The following is a 16,205-nucleotide window of genomic DNA, read 5'->3' on the forward strand; positions in this document are numbered from 1 at the left end:
GGCTGTACCTAGTATCATGGCAGGGGATGCAGGGTCCTGCCTATCTCCTGGACCCTCACCAGAAGGCAGTTCCCAAAAGCAATGGTCATCACCAGCAGAAGGGCTGCACCTGACCCACGGCCAGCTGCAGCAATGCAGACATCTCCCCCTGCCCCAAGCCTGGGATTGTGGATGCAGAGCGGCTGCCCCTGAGTCCAGAGGCAGGCACAGACACTGCCTCCTCAGCCTCAAATTGCTCTGGTGAGGGTCTAGGAGACAGGGCCGGATCCTGCCTCTCCTCCTTACATCACTCGGGTGGTCTGCCATGATACTAGGTAGAAATGCCACCTCTGGGTTCACAAGGGTTTTAGAGGAAAACTCAGTTAGGCTGGGGAAACTCATCTCTCACTGCCCACAATGTCAGCATGGGCAGCATCCATCCACCCTATGCACTACTGCCTTAACACTTCATTTCTCTGTGGCTGAATAGACCTGCATCACCCGGGAATGCTCAAGTCACAGTACAGGCAGTCCTCGAAATTACGACACAATTGATTCCTGAAAACCAGGTCCTAAGTTGAAACGTTGTAATTTGGAACCAATTTTCTCATAAGAAACAATGTCATAAATGGGGGATTGGTTCCTGAATGAAGGCCTAATACCCTATTTTCACCAAAAATACCCCAGAATTTTGTACTCAATCAATTACAGATGAGTAATATAGCTACATTAATGTATTTATATCATAAATAGCAATCATATTGATTTGGAAGGACTTCTTTGAGGTGGCTTCGCTAGACTTTTTGAAGGGTTCTTGGCTGGAGTCTTCTCAGGAGTCTTGGCTGCAGGTTTTTCTGAAGTCTCGTCTACTTTCTTAAAGCGTCCAAGCAAGTTTGGACAGACGCTCTCCAGGGAGATGAGCAACACAGTGAACCTGTTCGCTGGCGTGGAGTCGCATCGGATCAAGGGCTGCAAGTTGAAACTGACATCAGAAAGTTGAAACAGGGTGTTGGTTTATAACTGCTGTAAGTGAGAAACGTTGTAACTCGGAACGCCGTAAGTTGAGGACTGCCTGTACGCACGTTGCCACCACCCTCAATACACACAGGGTCGTAACAGGCTAAAACTCACCCTGGTTCCCTGCCTACACGCACTATCTGGCATTGCACCCCCTTACATCAGGAGGAAAGCAGTGGGCGGCAGGTATGAAAGTCACTCGCTACACGAACCTGGACCCTCATCCGAGACACGGTTTTTTGTCCTTTACCGCGCCGTCGACCACACCGCCAGGGTCAGCCGCCTTTGGCTCCCTGCTGCCAGAAAGAACGGGAGACACGAAGCTGCCGAACGGAGCCGGCGAGGAATCACCCGAGGGCGGGCAAGGGGGGAGCGAGCATCCGGCTCTGACTACAAACAGTGCGCGTAGCCGAGCCTGAACAGGACTGAGAGCGGGTCTTGGCAGGCGCAACTTCTTTCTCCCGAGATCATGGGGCCAGCGGTTTTCAGCCTGCTTTGTACCAGGCCCCGTTTGTAACTGTTGAGGTGTGGGGGGGGGTGTGACTCCATAGCAGCCTGCCAGGGGGAAAGTTCCCCACGTTTTAAGTCTTTGAAAGGAGAATCCATCTTTCATGTTGGCTGGCAACCTTTTAATCGATTCTCTGCTTTTTGGGGTCCCGTGCATTGATCAAAGCTGCTCCATGGAGACCCTGCGGCACCCCCGTGCACTCTGAGGCAGCCACACCAAAAGCACAGGTCTGCAGGCCGGGGAGGCCCAGAAGCACAGCAGGCCTCATGGCACCTCCTCTCCCCCACGCGAGGGTAAGACCTGACGCTCGCTCCCCACACCGTGGGCTGCAGTGGTGCCACGCTCTCGCGATACTTCCCCCCCCCCCGGGGTCCTTAGCAACCGCGCGCTGCCGTTGCTAGGGGCGGTCCGTGCTAACCAGCCCGGGCCGCGCCACTTCCGGTCCGTCCCTGCCTGTGGTCCCCCCCGCGCCCCGCGCCCCGCGCCCGCGGGGAGTTGGGTTCCGCCTCGCTAGGCCCGGCCGGGGAATGCTGGCCGCGCTGGGCGCCGCGGGGCCGGGCAGGGCGGTGCGGAGGCTGCTGCGGGCCGGGGTCGCCCTCAGGTGGGGGAGGGGCTGGGAATACGCCCCCCAGGGACAGCTCGGGGGGGCTCAGGCAGGGCAGGACCCCGCTGTTAGTGGGGGGTGTCTCCCCAAGCCTGGGATTGCGGGGCAGAGCAGCCTCCCTTGACCTCTGCCCCCGCCCCCGAGGGCAGGGGCAGGCGCAGACCCCCCTTCTCGGCCCGTGTCTCGGCAGGTGCAAAGCGATGAAGAACTGGGGCGTGATCGGCGGCGTCGCGGCTGCACTGGCGGCCGGGATCTACGTTCTCTGGGGGCCCATCGGCGACAGGAAGAAGCGCAGGAAAGGTGGGCAGTGTCCTGGCGAGCTCCAGGGGTGCAGCGACCCCAGCCCGTGCCCAAGTCAGGGGGTGGGCAGTGGTTGGGGCTGTTTTGAGGAGGGGTTCGGGTGAGCCGAGCCCCCCTCCACGCCCACCCGAGCTCCCGGAGTTGAGGGCCCTGATCCCCACCCCGACCTGGCTGCCCCCGTGGTTTATGCCAGCAGCCGGGAGGGGCTGTGGGTGAAGCCGGTGGATTTCAGGTGGGGATCGGGGCGTCTGCCCAGGTCTCCAGCTGCTGCTGCTGCATCAGTGCTGGGCAGAACGGTCCCTTCTGCCGGCCCACCCCGCAGCGCACATAACCGTAGGCAGACAGCCCTGCCCGCCCCGCCCCATGCGGTGGCCACATCTGACAGCTGCCCCTGGGGCGGATCCCATGCGTTCGCAGCCGCCTGCCTGCAGGTAGTCAGCCTGCGGTCTGTGTTGTTCCCCACCCTTGATCTAACATAGACCTAGCACCTGAACCTGTCGCAGGTAAAGCCGGGGACCCGCACCAGCCAAGTCTTGTTTCTATAAAAGGTTGTCAATATATGCTCGAGAGGTCCTAGGTAAAGGGTCGCCCCTGGTACTACAGAGGAAGGCAAAAAGTTGTGCGTTTCTAGGATGGCCTGTACTGATGAATGGAAAGGTCCCTGAGTCAACTTCTAGGTTTTCTAGAAAAGGCTGAGAAAATGTTTTTGAGCATTCCTGTGCGGGTGGGGTTAAATGTCCTCGGAGCCAAGACTTCTGCTGTTAGACAAAGATCTGGCTCATCCAGGTTGTTTGTTGTGATCAAAACCTTTTTGTTGAGCAGGTATAAATGTTGGCCAGTGCCCCTCTGATGTTTAGAACCGTGTCAGAATGAATTTGTATTGTATCAAGAAACATTTGTTTTCCGTGGAGATATGATCAGTTGTTGGGCTGGTTGTATCAGGTTTTTGAAAGCAGGCATTAGACTTTCGTGTATCCGCAAAAGTTTAACCGAGGTTGGCTTGTGTGGGCTTCCTTACAAAATAAAGGGCTTCACCATTGCAGAGTCTACCCATCACGGGTTGGCTAGAAAAGACAGTGCAGTTCTTAATTAATTTGGTCTTTTGCAAATAATTCTGGAGTCCTGCTTCATATAGGTTATTTAAAAATAGCCTTCAGCAGTCTGCTGAAGAATATTGTTGAGTTTTAAAAATGTTTTCCCAGCCACCTGTTTCCTACAGATCAAAGCTGGACTGCTTAGGGAGCTTCTGTTTAAGTTCATCATCTAGTTGCCTTTTAAGTTGTTTTGTTTTCCTTGTTGTTTTGTTCTCTCATGTTTGTTCTCCTGTTTTATATATTATTCTTTTCTCTTATTGTAAACTGCCCTGAGCATTTGTTGCATTTTGTTCTTTGTTTTCTTCTTTTATATAGTATTTTGCTCTCTTATTGTAAACTGCCCTGAGCATTTGTGGCATATAAATTGAATGAATAAATAAATAAAAAAAAATGGCATGCTTTGTACTACAGCGTCCCATTTCCTTAAACAGAGCCACTATTGTAAAGTCTCAGACAAAAGCTGGGTGCTTTAAATCCTGCAGCATATCTCTTCCAGTAGAAAACAGTGTGAATAAGACTGTTCTAGACTATGGATTGTAAGCTGTTAATGCATATTTGCAGGGCTTGTGCCTGGCCTTCTCAACCTAGGAAACACCTGTTTCATGAACTCCTTGCTGCAGGGCTTGTCAGCATGTCCATCTTTCATCAAGTGGTTGGAGGAATTTACATCCCAGTACAAGACAGACCAGACTGAACCATCAGAGCACCGATATTTGTCCCTTACCTTGCTGCATCTCCTGAAAGGTATTAGGCTGCTAAACTTTCAGGGGTTAGTTTATGTTAACAAGACAGAAAAGAAACCGAATATGATCCTGTTTTCTAGAAATGAAGGAGAATACTAGTGCGAGGTAGTCAAACCCTAATACTGCAAAGGTGTCTTAAAACAGCCGTCACACTTAGAATTTTGTTGGAAAGAAATCTGATTTATTAGAATTACATCCAAATGGTTTCCAGATTCATTATTTGACCCCAAAAAAGAGAGAACAATTATTAAAATATATTGGGACTCACTTAATTGATTTTGATTAAAATAAAGTCTGTAAGTCCAGCCCTGCACCCAGGATGCAATTAGCCTCTGTGCCAGGCTTATTAGGCACGTTAAGTCCTCAAAAATATGTAAGGATGAATAGGTTGTGCCTCACTCTTTTTGTGGGCCTTTCTTCTAATGGAAACTCCACATACGTTTTTTGGTGCCTCTGGATATTGCCTTGTATTAAAGTAATAAATGCAGTGACACATGCAGATTTATTACCAACCATAAGGTGGCTTTTTATTTTAATATTGGTGCTCTAGTGACACACAAAAATAACTCTAGCTATTCACTTGCAGTTTATCTTTTCACCAGAAACCTTCTGTAAAAATAGGGCATTTCAGGTTTTATGAGGCTTGTAATATCGGTTTTTGATCAAACCCCGCTTACTTGCTCCATTTAACATTTTGAATGCGATCTCTCCAGCCTTATCCTGCCAAGAGGTCACAGAAGATGATGTTCTGGACGCAAGCTGCTTATTAGAAGTGTTAAGGATGTACAGGTGGCAGATTTCTTCCTTTGAAGAACAGGTAATTACAACATTTAAATAAATTACAAAGTGTACCTTATTGTTCAGAGCGAGTAATAGATGACTTACATAAGTGCTGATATTTATAGATCTGGCTGTCAAATCTGAATCCTCTTCAGTGTGGTGAAAATCTTTCTTTAGTAAGTGAAGAGAAGCAGCAGTGTGATAATTCCATGGTATCTTCAGTTTACTTTAAAGATTTGTCATGGAATCAATCAATACACAGTTCAGAATCTCATACTTCACAGCTTCAGCATTTGGTGTGACTATGCCAATAGTGAGAAGATTTTAGGAGTAAAATTCTTAACCCCTTGAAATCAGTGGGGCTTGATTAAAATCCCTTGCTCTGTTTTTAAATGGGAGCTTATAGGGCTTCTAGCTCTTGGAGCCTGCTTTGAGTTCCTCGGTCTGTACAGTTGGCTGGTAAATAGTTCAGTTGCCTCTTCCATAAAATATCCTTGGTTATTTTATGCTTCAACCAAATGACACAGTTTAGTTCTGCTGTAATAGAAGGACTGTCCATCAGTTTTACCACTACTTTCGCTGGAAAGGAGGATTTGGGGTCTTTATGGGTTTTACCCTCCTCTGCACTTGTGATTTTCTACAGCCACAAATACGTTTTTAAAATTTGGTGTCCATTGTTGCGGTCTTCCCTTTACAGAAAAGGTTGTGGGGAAAACATAGCACGTGCATAAGTGGCAATGATGATGATTGTTGTTGTTGTTAAATGCGCAGCATCCAGCTAAGATAGTAAGATCTGTGTAACATTCCCTTTAACCCTTCATTTTGGAATAGTGGGCTCTGATGTGCTCACACACTCTCAGTACGTTTGTCAGTGTTTTCAGCTTGGTTTTGTCTAAGTTTGATGCCCCCATTTTATAGGATGCTCATGAGCTGTTCCATGTCCTCACGTCTTCCTTGGAGGATGAGCGGGATCGCCGGCCACGGGTCACACACCTGTTTGATGTGCATTCGCTAGAAGTAAGCCTTTTAAAAATGTAATTTCCTTGTCACTTGGTGTTTGCAGGTATATCTGATAGAGCATGTTTAGAGTCTGAGGTTCCTGGTTAGCTAGTAAAGGTACTAGAGCTATGATTCTTTCATCTCTAAATGCTGGTCTTTTGTGTTGGGAAAAAATGAGTAACTAGAAATAGCAAAGAACAGAACAGAAGGAGGTTTGGAAGCAATATAATATGCTAGTACATTGGTGTTCTGTGCTAGGAGGGGGCTCAGATCTGACAGCACCGGGGCTGTAGCACCTTTCGGTAAAGAATCCAAGCCCAGTAATCCATTTAATTAGGCATTCTGTCTGTAATAGTTGCCAGTACAAGATGCCTGGAAAAGGTCTTAGAGAGATGACATAACAGACAGTTATGGAATAACCCATTGAAAAGGGATGTCTTCTTAACCCTTAATAATCGTTGGTCAGCTTCTCCCGAATGTACAGGTTTACATGCCGCATACATTTCTGTCCTCTGTAAAATACTATGAATGTTCTATCCATGAAGCTTTTATTAATTCTGTTAATTCCTTGATCCCAGTAGCATTTTGCAGATAGTTCTGGAAGTTAATCATACACTATATTAAAAAAACATTTCTTTTATCAGTTTGAAATATGTTGCTTTTCAGTTTCCAAATTGCAAGATTCTAAAAACACACACCTTTAAACTTAAATATCTCAGGATACCACGTCAGGAATACAGAGGGGATAGACTCAAGACTTTGTGCTCTGTGAAGTGGAATTTATTAAAGTAGTTTTTTCTCCTCTCTGTAGCAGCCAGAAACAACCCAAAAGCAAATTAGCTGCAGAACAAAAGGTAACATTTTCTCCTTTAAGAATGTGAATCGTGCATATTTACTTATAGGTATGACAACAATTGTTTTGCTTACTGAAATAATATTATTGATCTGTGCTTCTCTTAACTGCCAGTGCATCTGTAAATATTGCTAAAGATAATATTAATTAAAAAGTTGTCAGTGGGATAAAAGTTGTCTTTAAAAAGTAGTGTATAAAAAGTGTCTTTAAAACGGTGTTTTTTACCACTGAAAAAAATTCATGTAAGATCCCTTATGATCATGGCTGTATTAAGCATTAAAGACAACTGTAACTTTGTATTTTAGGATCACTTCCCCCTAAGGCAAGTCACTGGAAATCTCAGCATCCTTTCCATGGGAGACTGACCAGTAACATGGTTTGCAAACACTGTGAACACCAGGTACAAATGCATGTATCCTGTTCTAAACAAATACAAAGGGAAGACTGGGTCACTTAGGACATGATTTTGTTGTGATATTTCCATCCTGACCTAAGTTGTTTTTTTCAAATAGTTAATTTAGGCTTCAGAAACATGTAGGATGAGGGTTTGAGATTTTAAATTCATCGGGTTGAGGACATGACTGTCAAGTGTGTAGTACAGGGGTCGGCAGTTTTTTTGGGCAGAGTGCTAAAAACACCTGCAACCTCAACTTATGAGATGTTGGTGTGCCAGAGGTGAATTATGGGGGAGCTGTGAGGGACCTGATCCTTGTTGTGGCAATGCAGCCCCAATCTCTTCCCCGCTGTCTGCCCTGACGCGTGCGTGCCAGGTAAAATGCTTTTGCTTGCCCAGCTGGGACACGTGCTGGGAGTTGCCTACCTCTGGCCTAGTACAACATTGGTGATGTAGAAATACCTAGTGACAATGCTAATGAAAAAACTAAACAGTGACCCCATGTTATCCTACTGTAGTAACTATCTTGTAACTTAAAATCAGTCTTAGCCTTAGGCTGGTACCTGTGAACATATTTTTAAAGATGTGGTAGTACCGGCACTATTTTTTTAGAATTAGAGGCTGCCAGTACACATGCTGGGGGGGCGGTAATTAGAGTGGTTCCTGGCCATCTGCTCTACTAAAAACATCTCACTTTCACATCTATTAAGTCCCCATGGATTTAAAAATGGCCACAGGGCACTAAAGTTAAAGTGCCTAGCAGCCTTTTTTAAACACTGCGGGGGTTTAATACCCATGAGGCTGTGGCAACACTGCAGCATTCAAATTAGAATGCACAGACTCAATTAATCGAGTCTGCTGCAATGCATTTTAATTAGAACATCAGTGAGCACGTGTATAGGCAGACAGATTGTGCCTTCCTTTACTGCCAAATCCACCTGTCAAATTTAGTGAATTAAATGCAGTCCTTGGCTCTAAATGCTGGTGGGTAGAGAGGAGCGGTACCAGATGCAATTTGGATAAAATTCTTGCTGCTCCTATGGGGAAAATCTCAGATATTTACAAAGAAAATCCCAAGCTCTCTTTTGGCAGTAACTAACTGGAAGACAGTTTTATTAGAACTGTGATTTTTTTTTTGAAGTTGTGCTGCAATTAGAAACACAAAGCCAGATTCAATGTTATTCATTTAGGGTGTCCCTAGTGAGCTCAACAGCCTTGGGAGTGGAGAGAGCTCAGGTTCCCATAGCCTGAAGGTTGACCTTAACCCTAGGATCTGTGAAATGCTTTTTTTCAGAGTCCTGTGAGGTATGACACATTTGACAGCCTTTCGCTGAGTATTCCAGCAGCCATGTGGGTGAGCATCTCCTACTGAGGCACGATCCCTTCTGTACTGTAGGCTGCCTTATGCCAAAGCTTTATTCTAGACTCTGCCCGTGTCTGAATTTAAGATGCCTTAAGATCCCTTCAGCAACTTTCCCACAGCTTTGTGTCTGTCTCCTGCTCTCAAGCTTTGTGGGTGGTCCACGGTTACCCCTGAATGCGTTCATTCCCCTGACACTGATGACACAAAATCATTTACCAGAATTTAACAGTGTACATTATACAGTCAACAGAAGTATTTTTTTTCTTTGAATCAAGGGTCGCCCTTTGACACTGGACCACTGCCTCCATCATTTCATCTCCTCTGAATCAGTGAGGGACGTTGTGTGTGATAATTGCACTAAAGTACGTACTTGTACTCTCCACAGCTCAGTTTCTAGGGCAGGTGACTGAGATTCAGGACTCCAAAGTTGTCTTTCTTCCTTTGCCCCTGACCAGCTGCATGATTTATGGCAAACTGCTCAAATCTTCTTTTTCTTTTCCTTTCTAAAATGGGGTAATATGTTATGAGGCTTAATTTAGCAGTAGATTGTAACACACTTGGCATTTTTTTTTAATATTGACAATATCCTGTGTGGGGTGTTTAGTTCTGATTTTTAAACACTGTTTTACAAGTACCTTGTAACTTTATTGTCACATGGAGAACAAAAGTCACTTGTCTAAAATAAGAGAGAGAATGGGCAAAGGGTTAGACTTGAACATAGAACCTTTGTGCTCATCAGCTTTTTCTAGATATGTTTGTAATTCATAACATTTCTTATCAGTTTTGCTTTGTAATTTCCATGAAGTGGTATATCCCTGCCATTTTAGAGTTACAAATAACTGGGAAATAGTTTGATCTAAACAATGAACTGAGCACCATCCCAGAAATGGAATCACCATTGTTGCAGTGTGCAACACGCCTCCTCCTCCCCCAGCATTAGTTTGTGTAATCCAATACTGCAGGTAATTAAATGGCTATAATCTTAGTTCCTTTGATTTCAGATTCAGGCAGAAGGGATACGGAATGGGCAAACTATAGAAAACCAGAAGACAACATTTGTTAAACAGTTAAAGCTAGGCAAGGTAAGACAAGTTGATCTGGACAGTTGGCCTTTTTTAAGCTTGTTCAGCAGTGATTTTTCTTTTTGGTCAGTTTGAGACCCAGTTTTCAGTGGTGAGCTCTAAGAACTTTCCAGGGTATTTTTGCCTTCCAAAATGAGCTCCTTATTTGTAAGCCTTATTTCAGCAAAGCACATGAGCATATGCTTAACTTCTAAAAACAGGAGAAGTCCCCCCCATTCGGTAAAGCACTTAAGTGGGTGCTTGGCTCAGCGCTGGCTCATTATGTCTCTGTAGTTTCACCAGTGATCCCTTGAGATCCTGCATTTCAGTGATAAGTGACACGATCTCTACTTTAGAGCCTGCTTGTGAAACAGTCCGTCAACCCCAGGGATCTTAAGAAAATGCTAAAAAACCCTAAGGCCATTCTGCCTGCAGGTAATTTGGGTGGACAGGCAGGATAGATGAAGAAAGCCACTTCCTGCTGTTTGGGGCAGAGACTTTTATTCTGTGTTCATTCAACTCTTAGCCCAGTGGTGTGGTCCAAGGCTAGATATCTTCCATGTTATGGTAGTACAATAATAAGTTCACTGTCAAAGACAGGGTTACCCCTGAATGCATCACTTCCCCTGGAGTAGATGGGGTCTGTTTAGAGTGTAGTCATAACTGTAAGTATGTGACTTTGCTTTCCATGGCGCTTGCTCATTTCACTCCATCTGTGAAACCGGGATATACAAAACAGTAGCTCTTTTTATCTCAGAGTATCACTAACTGTAGATGCACTCACTTCCATGGACTACAGAATATTTGGTCTATTCTGGAAAAGTTTCACAGGATTTGATACTTGAACCTTTTAGGAAGATGGTTGTCTTTTTTGTTGGCTTTTCATGTTGGTAGGAAAAGCCTACTAATTGTGTCCATTGCCCTATCTAGTAAGCAGTGGTGCTGGTGTTATAAACCGCTCTTTTGACTATCAGGCCTTAGATCTTGTATCAAAGATGTTTCTTCTAATGGCTTTACATGCAGAGATGATAGGAGGAGATGTTTTAGCTACTTGTCCCCCATCCGTTTTCTTGTACTTTCCTACAAGTTCTAGTTAATATGTTAGTCAGTCATTTATTCCCTTTCTCAAATGGATTTTGAATTTTTATTTCTATGGAAACAACCTGAAGCTGCCTCAGTGTCTGTGTATCCATCTGCAAAGGCTGAGCTGGTCAAACCAAGGCACACCTCTGAAACGTCATGAACATGTGCAGTTCAATGAGTTCCTGATCATGGACATCTACAAATATCATCTCCCTATCCATAAGTCAAGTAAACATGATCCAAACCAGGACTCTGCAGGGACATCTTCTGAGACAAAGGATGGACTGGCTGTGAGAGCCTCAGGTATTGATCTGAAAATAAGAAGCATTTGGGTCATGAACTAAAATGTATTTTATCTTTGATTTTTTTTTTTTAAAGAATGTCTTTTCAGCAGCCTCAAGAGTCCCTTGCCTCCTTGTGTCTACAGTTCAGTTCTTATACACTATAAATTCTTTGTTCTTGCCCTTTCCAAAATTTTTGACAGATTCATGGGCTATAGACAGGGCAGACAACAGAACTCTCGAGCAGATGAGACTTGGGTCTATCAAAGTTTTCCTGATGAAAAGTAACAACCAACACTGTCAGGGAACAAATTAAGCTGCTAGTGCAGACAGATCCTACAGCCCTCATGGGAGGCTTCAGAACAAGGTAGCAATGACAGAGCAGCCCGAGGTAAAGAACCTGATCTTACAGGCCTGTAGGCATGCAATAAATCCCATTGAGTCTTGGGGGCCCACTCACAATGTCCAAAATACAGTGTTTGAATAATGGCCTTGGGTCCAACCAGACCTTGATAGCTTTGATACTGACAAGAGTCGCATCCAAATTTTTAAAGAAGTTACTGTTGACAAGGTGCTTGAAGGCGGGGACACCCAGGGAGAGATGTTGGGCACGTGAACCATGTGCTAGGGAACTCCAAAATTGCTAAAAGAGAAAATCTCCACAACCTTCAGCAAACTGTTCCTGCACTCCTTGAAGCTTGACTGCATCACACTGTGAGGTTAATCCTTATGGTGTGTGTAGTCCCAAGCCTTCAACTAATTACTTGACTCAAAGTTGCTAGCCCAAGCTGAGCGAAGCGTTTCACAGCTACTGTAGGTGCTTACCTTCCTCTAGTCTGTAAGCAGTTAACATTGTCTTTGGATAGTCTACTTCCAAACTCATGAAGGTGCGAGTTTTAATCAATGTTGGTGAAGGGCTTTCAGGCCCCCTAATGAAGGCCCTGCTGAGAATGGTGGTATTTATCAGACTAACAAGTAGGGGCAGATATGTTAAAAGACTGGCTATGTTCTCTCTTTGGCAGATGGGGAGCAGCCGTGTAGCACAAAATCGCTCTTTCTGAATGGGGCCTGCTCTCCTTCACTCCTGCCATCTCCCATACCTTTCCCTCTTGCCTCTGTCCCTGATTGCAGGTAAGTCAGACTTTTGTAGCTGTCTCATACCTTCAACCTATGCATATTACAGTTTCCTATGTCCCATGTTTATCATGCTCGTATAGCAGGAAAGTTTAATATGCATTCCAGAGCCATCATCCATATGTTTAATATGCATTTCAGATCAGGTATCCATCTTATTGGCACATAAATCCCTTTGTTTTTCTACCTGGATGATTTTTGGCAGTTGTTCTCTCTACATATCTCCTCAGCTAGTGAAACAAGTACTGCAAGTGCTGTGCTTGTTTTTCTGGTGACTACCACAGCGAAAAATCAGGAATGAAGGAATCAACTTATTATAGAGCCATTGACCTCCCACTGCCAACTTCCTTCCCCCTCCTTTATTTTCTCTTGGCTTTTGCATACATGCTTATATATGTCTTACAGACTTGTTTTGAACTTGTATTTAATAAGCCTGAGCTGTGGAGGAACTGAGATTTTGCAGCTCCCTATGACTTCAGCTACTGCTGTCATGGCTCCATGCTTCGGAAGATCGTGCCCAGTACTTTCCCTGTTAAAATATTTTCCCAGTACTCTTCCAGTTCTTGGTACTATTAAGACATATGTAAAGAACATACCAGGGACCATTTCCATGGAAGCTTTAAAGCAAGTGATTTTGCATTCTCAACTGGAGGAGAAGGAAGCATTTTTGACAACAAAGCAGTGAAGATTTGGGGGGATAGGAGATAACATGATAGTAAGGTATAAGAGTTGTCTCTTACAAAGTGATTCATATAATGAATTGTTTGCTGTGTGGCTAAAAAAAAGAGCCTGGGGATTCTGCTGTTCTGTCTGTGACACTCATGCTGCTGACCCCTTCCTCTCTTATTTGCCCTTCAGTTCCGCAGTATACCTCTACCGCCTGATGGCCGTTGTCGTGCATCATGGAGACATGCATTCAGGACACTTTGTGACCTACCGCCGCTCTCCGTCCTCTCCTAAGAGCCCTCTCTCGGTTAGTAACCAGTGGTTGTGGATTTCAGATGACACCGTGCGCAAAGCGAGCCTGCAGGAGGTCCTTTCCTCCAGTGCTTACCTGCTGTTTTATGAGCGCGTTCACTCAAGAGCACAACACCCATGTCCAGAGCTCAGGGCTGAGGAATGACTTGGGTGGCTGGAGGCAGCTGAAACCTGATGGAACTGCTCTCACCAGATGTACGTTGCAGCGCCCGTCCAGTATGCAGCTAACCCTACGACAAGCCCTCCAACATTCCACCTCCCGTGGCACTGGCCGGCTTCTGCAGGGAGCTGGCGTCACGAACCAGAATACTGCTACCCAAAGTTGGTCTCCTAGTGTGTCGTGCTGTCAGAAGTGTGTCTGTGTTAAAGAAGCCTTTATTCTGTTTAGGTAGCATTCTCTCTGCCCGTGGGTCCGAAACAGGGGATTTCAAGCAGAGACTCTCCAAGGTCCCATTTCTATTCTGACTTATACGTACGTTTTTATATGGAGTTGCTTAGTATAACCCCATTACATTTCACTGCCGAGGTTTCAAAGCAGGTGATCCATAGGAGCAGTTAATACGAGTGCTCTTATCAGAGGCAATGATTTAAAATACAATAAAGTGCCTTGAGCTTATTTAAATGGTTACATTTCCAGTCCAAATCTGCTGCACGTGGGTTACAATCCAATGAGCGTCTATTGAAGTGACATGAAGAACTGAATCATGTTTCTTTCAATAGCTCTGGCTAAGCAACGAAAGAATTCATCCATCCCCACAAAAAATGCATGATCTAAAAGAGCCCTTTCCTGGTGGTATGTTCTTTTCCTAATTCTTCAGTTCTTTGTATATTCTAAAAGGACTTCTGCCGAAGTAAACTGCAGTTTATTTTTCAGGGAAAATCCGAGTTGTTTATTAGGTGAAGACACTGATTTATTGTTCCATTCCCTTAAAATGTATGTGAAGTTAGGAGAGAGCAGCATCTGTTAGCAATTGCTATTGCAGTTTCTTCTGTCACTAAAACAATCTGATATTATTGCTTGCAGAATCAACTAGCTGAAGCCTTCTAGTGCTAATACGTTAAGGATATTTTAATTGGTCCCCTACAGTCACCTGTTCCCACCTTAATGATAAATACTGCCATTCCCTGTCACTCACTCAAATGTATGCCCTCTGACCTCCCACAGAGCTTGAACTGGATGCAGTTGTGAATCTGGGATATGCAGCAACCCGAGTGTCTTGGTGAAGTAGAGTATGCATGACTGCACTTGCTAGTCTGGTAAAGTAGTACCGAGGTCTGAGGAGACTGGTGTCACTGCATTAGCTAGTGCTGTTTTCGAGGAGTACTGTATTAACTGTCTGTGGCTTCTCTGTGCTCTTTGGTGCGTCAAAAAAGGAATAGGCAGTAGGGGCAAAAAAAAAAAATCCTTTGGGCTGTTTCTCTATAAACCGCAGTAAAGTACATGGGTTTCAGAGTTCTCCTCTGTCTTTGTACTGGTGAGATGGGGTCTGAAATGCAAATTAGGCCCTTTCAGCATCAAGTGCAGCCTCAATGGTCAACCAAGAGCGACTGCCTCTGGAAGGCTTTTACAGCAGTTTTGTACATTATGGACCCATCTTGCTCAACTACCCAAAGTTGTTCATGTGCATTTGGAGTTCTTCAGCAGGAGGCTCAGAAACAGCCACCACAGCGTGTAGGATCTGAAGGCATTAAGGACACTTAGCTGAAGTTATAGCAGAGTGGAACATAAAGTCTCTTACAACCTATAAAGAAGTCTTCAGAAATCTCAACGTATCAGGCCCAAAATCCTGCCACTTCTGTGCTGGCCTGTCAGTAGCACTTTTTTTTAACCTATTTCTATTTATGTAAAAAAATTAAACCAAAAGGATACAAAATGCCAAAAAACGTCCTCAGAGAAAGACTTACAAAAGCAAGGAAGGTGGAATGGAGGGTGAGACTCCTTCATGCTAGACAGTGGGCTTTGCAGAGCAGCGCTGGTTGTCAGCCAAGGCAAAACCCATCAAGCAAAGAAAGCATCCAGCTACAGCTGCCCTGCAAAAGATACTTCTGGACTTCAGCGTGTCTCCAGCTGACAGCAGTACCTTGACCCAGCAGCATCTGTTGAGAGGTTTTTCACTCCTCTGACTTGAGTGGGTTTAAGTTGGCTCGTCGAACAGCAGCCAGACAAGCTGCTCTGTTTATAATGCAGCCGTGCGAGTCGGGTATCACGCACAGGGAGGACTCCAGGTCTTGGAATCGATCAGCAACACAGCAACCGTGTAAAGCCACACGTTGCTGAGAGCTGCTTCTGTCACGTTTTCCATTTCCACCTGCACAGCTCTGCCTTCCATTTACCTTTCTCCGTGCCTGTTTGATGAGAATGAGACTTGTCGCTGTCATGCATCGTCGGGCTCATTGTGTCACCCTGCTGTTGGGCTGGGAATTGATAGTGACAGCTTTGTCAAGGGCTGAAGGAAGGAGGGTCGGGTAAAGCTGGAGTGTTGCTTCTTCCTTTGCAGCAAGGGGAGAACAGACATTCAATCCTTAGCTATGGTCGCAAGGAACTAGGTGTCTTGGGTTTGAACTTGAGAAGGGTTAAACAACATGCAGCATCATATCGGCTGTTTTGGGTGTTTGTCACCCCTCAAGACCAGGCACATTTCTAGCTTAGCCTCCCATGCTTTGGCCTTTGGAAGCCAGCAGGGCTCTGTGCCAGGGACAGGAGCTTCCTCTGGGTGTAGGTGTGGGGTGTCAGGTGGTGCCAGCCAGTGACATTGCTTTCTAGATCCTCGGAGTAGAACTGTTGAGTCGGCGCTTATGACCGGAAAAGGAAAGTTGCGGAAATATGAGCTGGCCTCTGCTTACCCTGGTCAGACTGGTACGACTGCTCTGTAATTCGACTTTTCTCGTTTTAATGTGCATATTATTAAGAGGTATGATGTTAGCATCCAAACCACTGCACTGCGCTTTGAAATTGAATCTTCCCTTCAGGGTATTTTTGTACCTGTCTATACAGTAGCAATAAAGGAATCAAATTAATAGAAAATAGAACTGG

The 16,205-nt window shown here is 45.1% G+C and overlaps 1 protein-coding gene across 1 annotated transcript; it reads left to right on the top strand.

The window, feature by feature from the left end:
* Window positions 1-1,998: 1,998 nt before the first annotated feature.
* On the top strand, window positions 1,999-16,194 carry USP30 (ubiquitin specific peptidase 30). The gene is made up of 13 exons (XM_019538834.1): window positions 1,999-2,105; window positions 2,299-2,408; window positions 4,064-4,246; window positions 4,959-5,062; window positions 5,944-6,042; window positions 6,836-6,878; window positions 7,183-7,277; window positions 8,566-8,625; window positions 8,910-8,996; window positions 9,636-9,716; window positions 10,865-11,081; window positions 12,082-12,190; window positions 13,052-16,194. The coding sequence occupies exons 1-13, from the start codon at window positions 2,032-2,034 to the stop codon at window positions 13,314-13,316; spliced, it is 1,527 nt and encodes a 508-aa protein (XP_019394379.1). The 5' UTR covers window positions 1,999-2,031; the 3' UTR covers window positions 13,317-16,194.
* The last annotated feature ends 11 nt before the right edge of the window (window positions 16,195-16,205 follow it).

This window comes from Crocodylus porosus, unplaced genomic scaffold (assembly GCF_001723895.1).
Source record: "Crocodylus porosus isolate Cpor-Errol unplaced genomic scaffold, CroPor_comp1, whole genome shotgun sequence".
NCBI classification, from domain to species: Eukaryota; Metazoa; Chordata; order Crocodylia; family Crocodylidae; genus Crocodylus; species Crocodylus porosus.

Coding starts and splice junctions, on each gene's coding strand:
- USP30 (XM_019538834.1), top strand. CDS start 2,032: ATGCTGGCCGCGCTGGGCGCCGCGGGGCCGGGCAGGGCGGTGCGGAGG. Junction 2,106..2,298: donor CGGGCCGGGGTCGCCCTCAG/GTGGGGGAGGGG, acceptor GTGTCTCGGCAG/GTGCAAAGCGATGAAGAACT. Junction 8,997..9,635: donor TGTGTGATAATTGCACTAAA/GTACGTACTTGT, acceptor CTTTGATTTCAG/ATTCAGGCAGAAGGGATACG.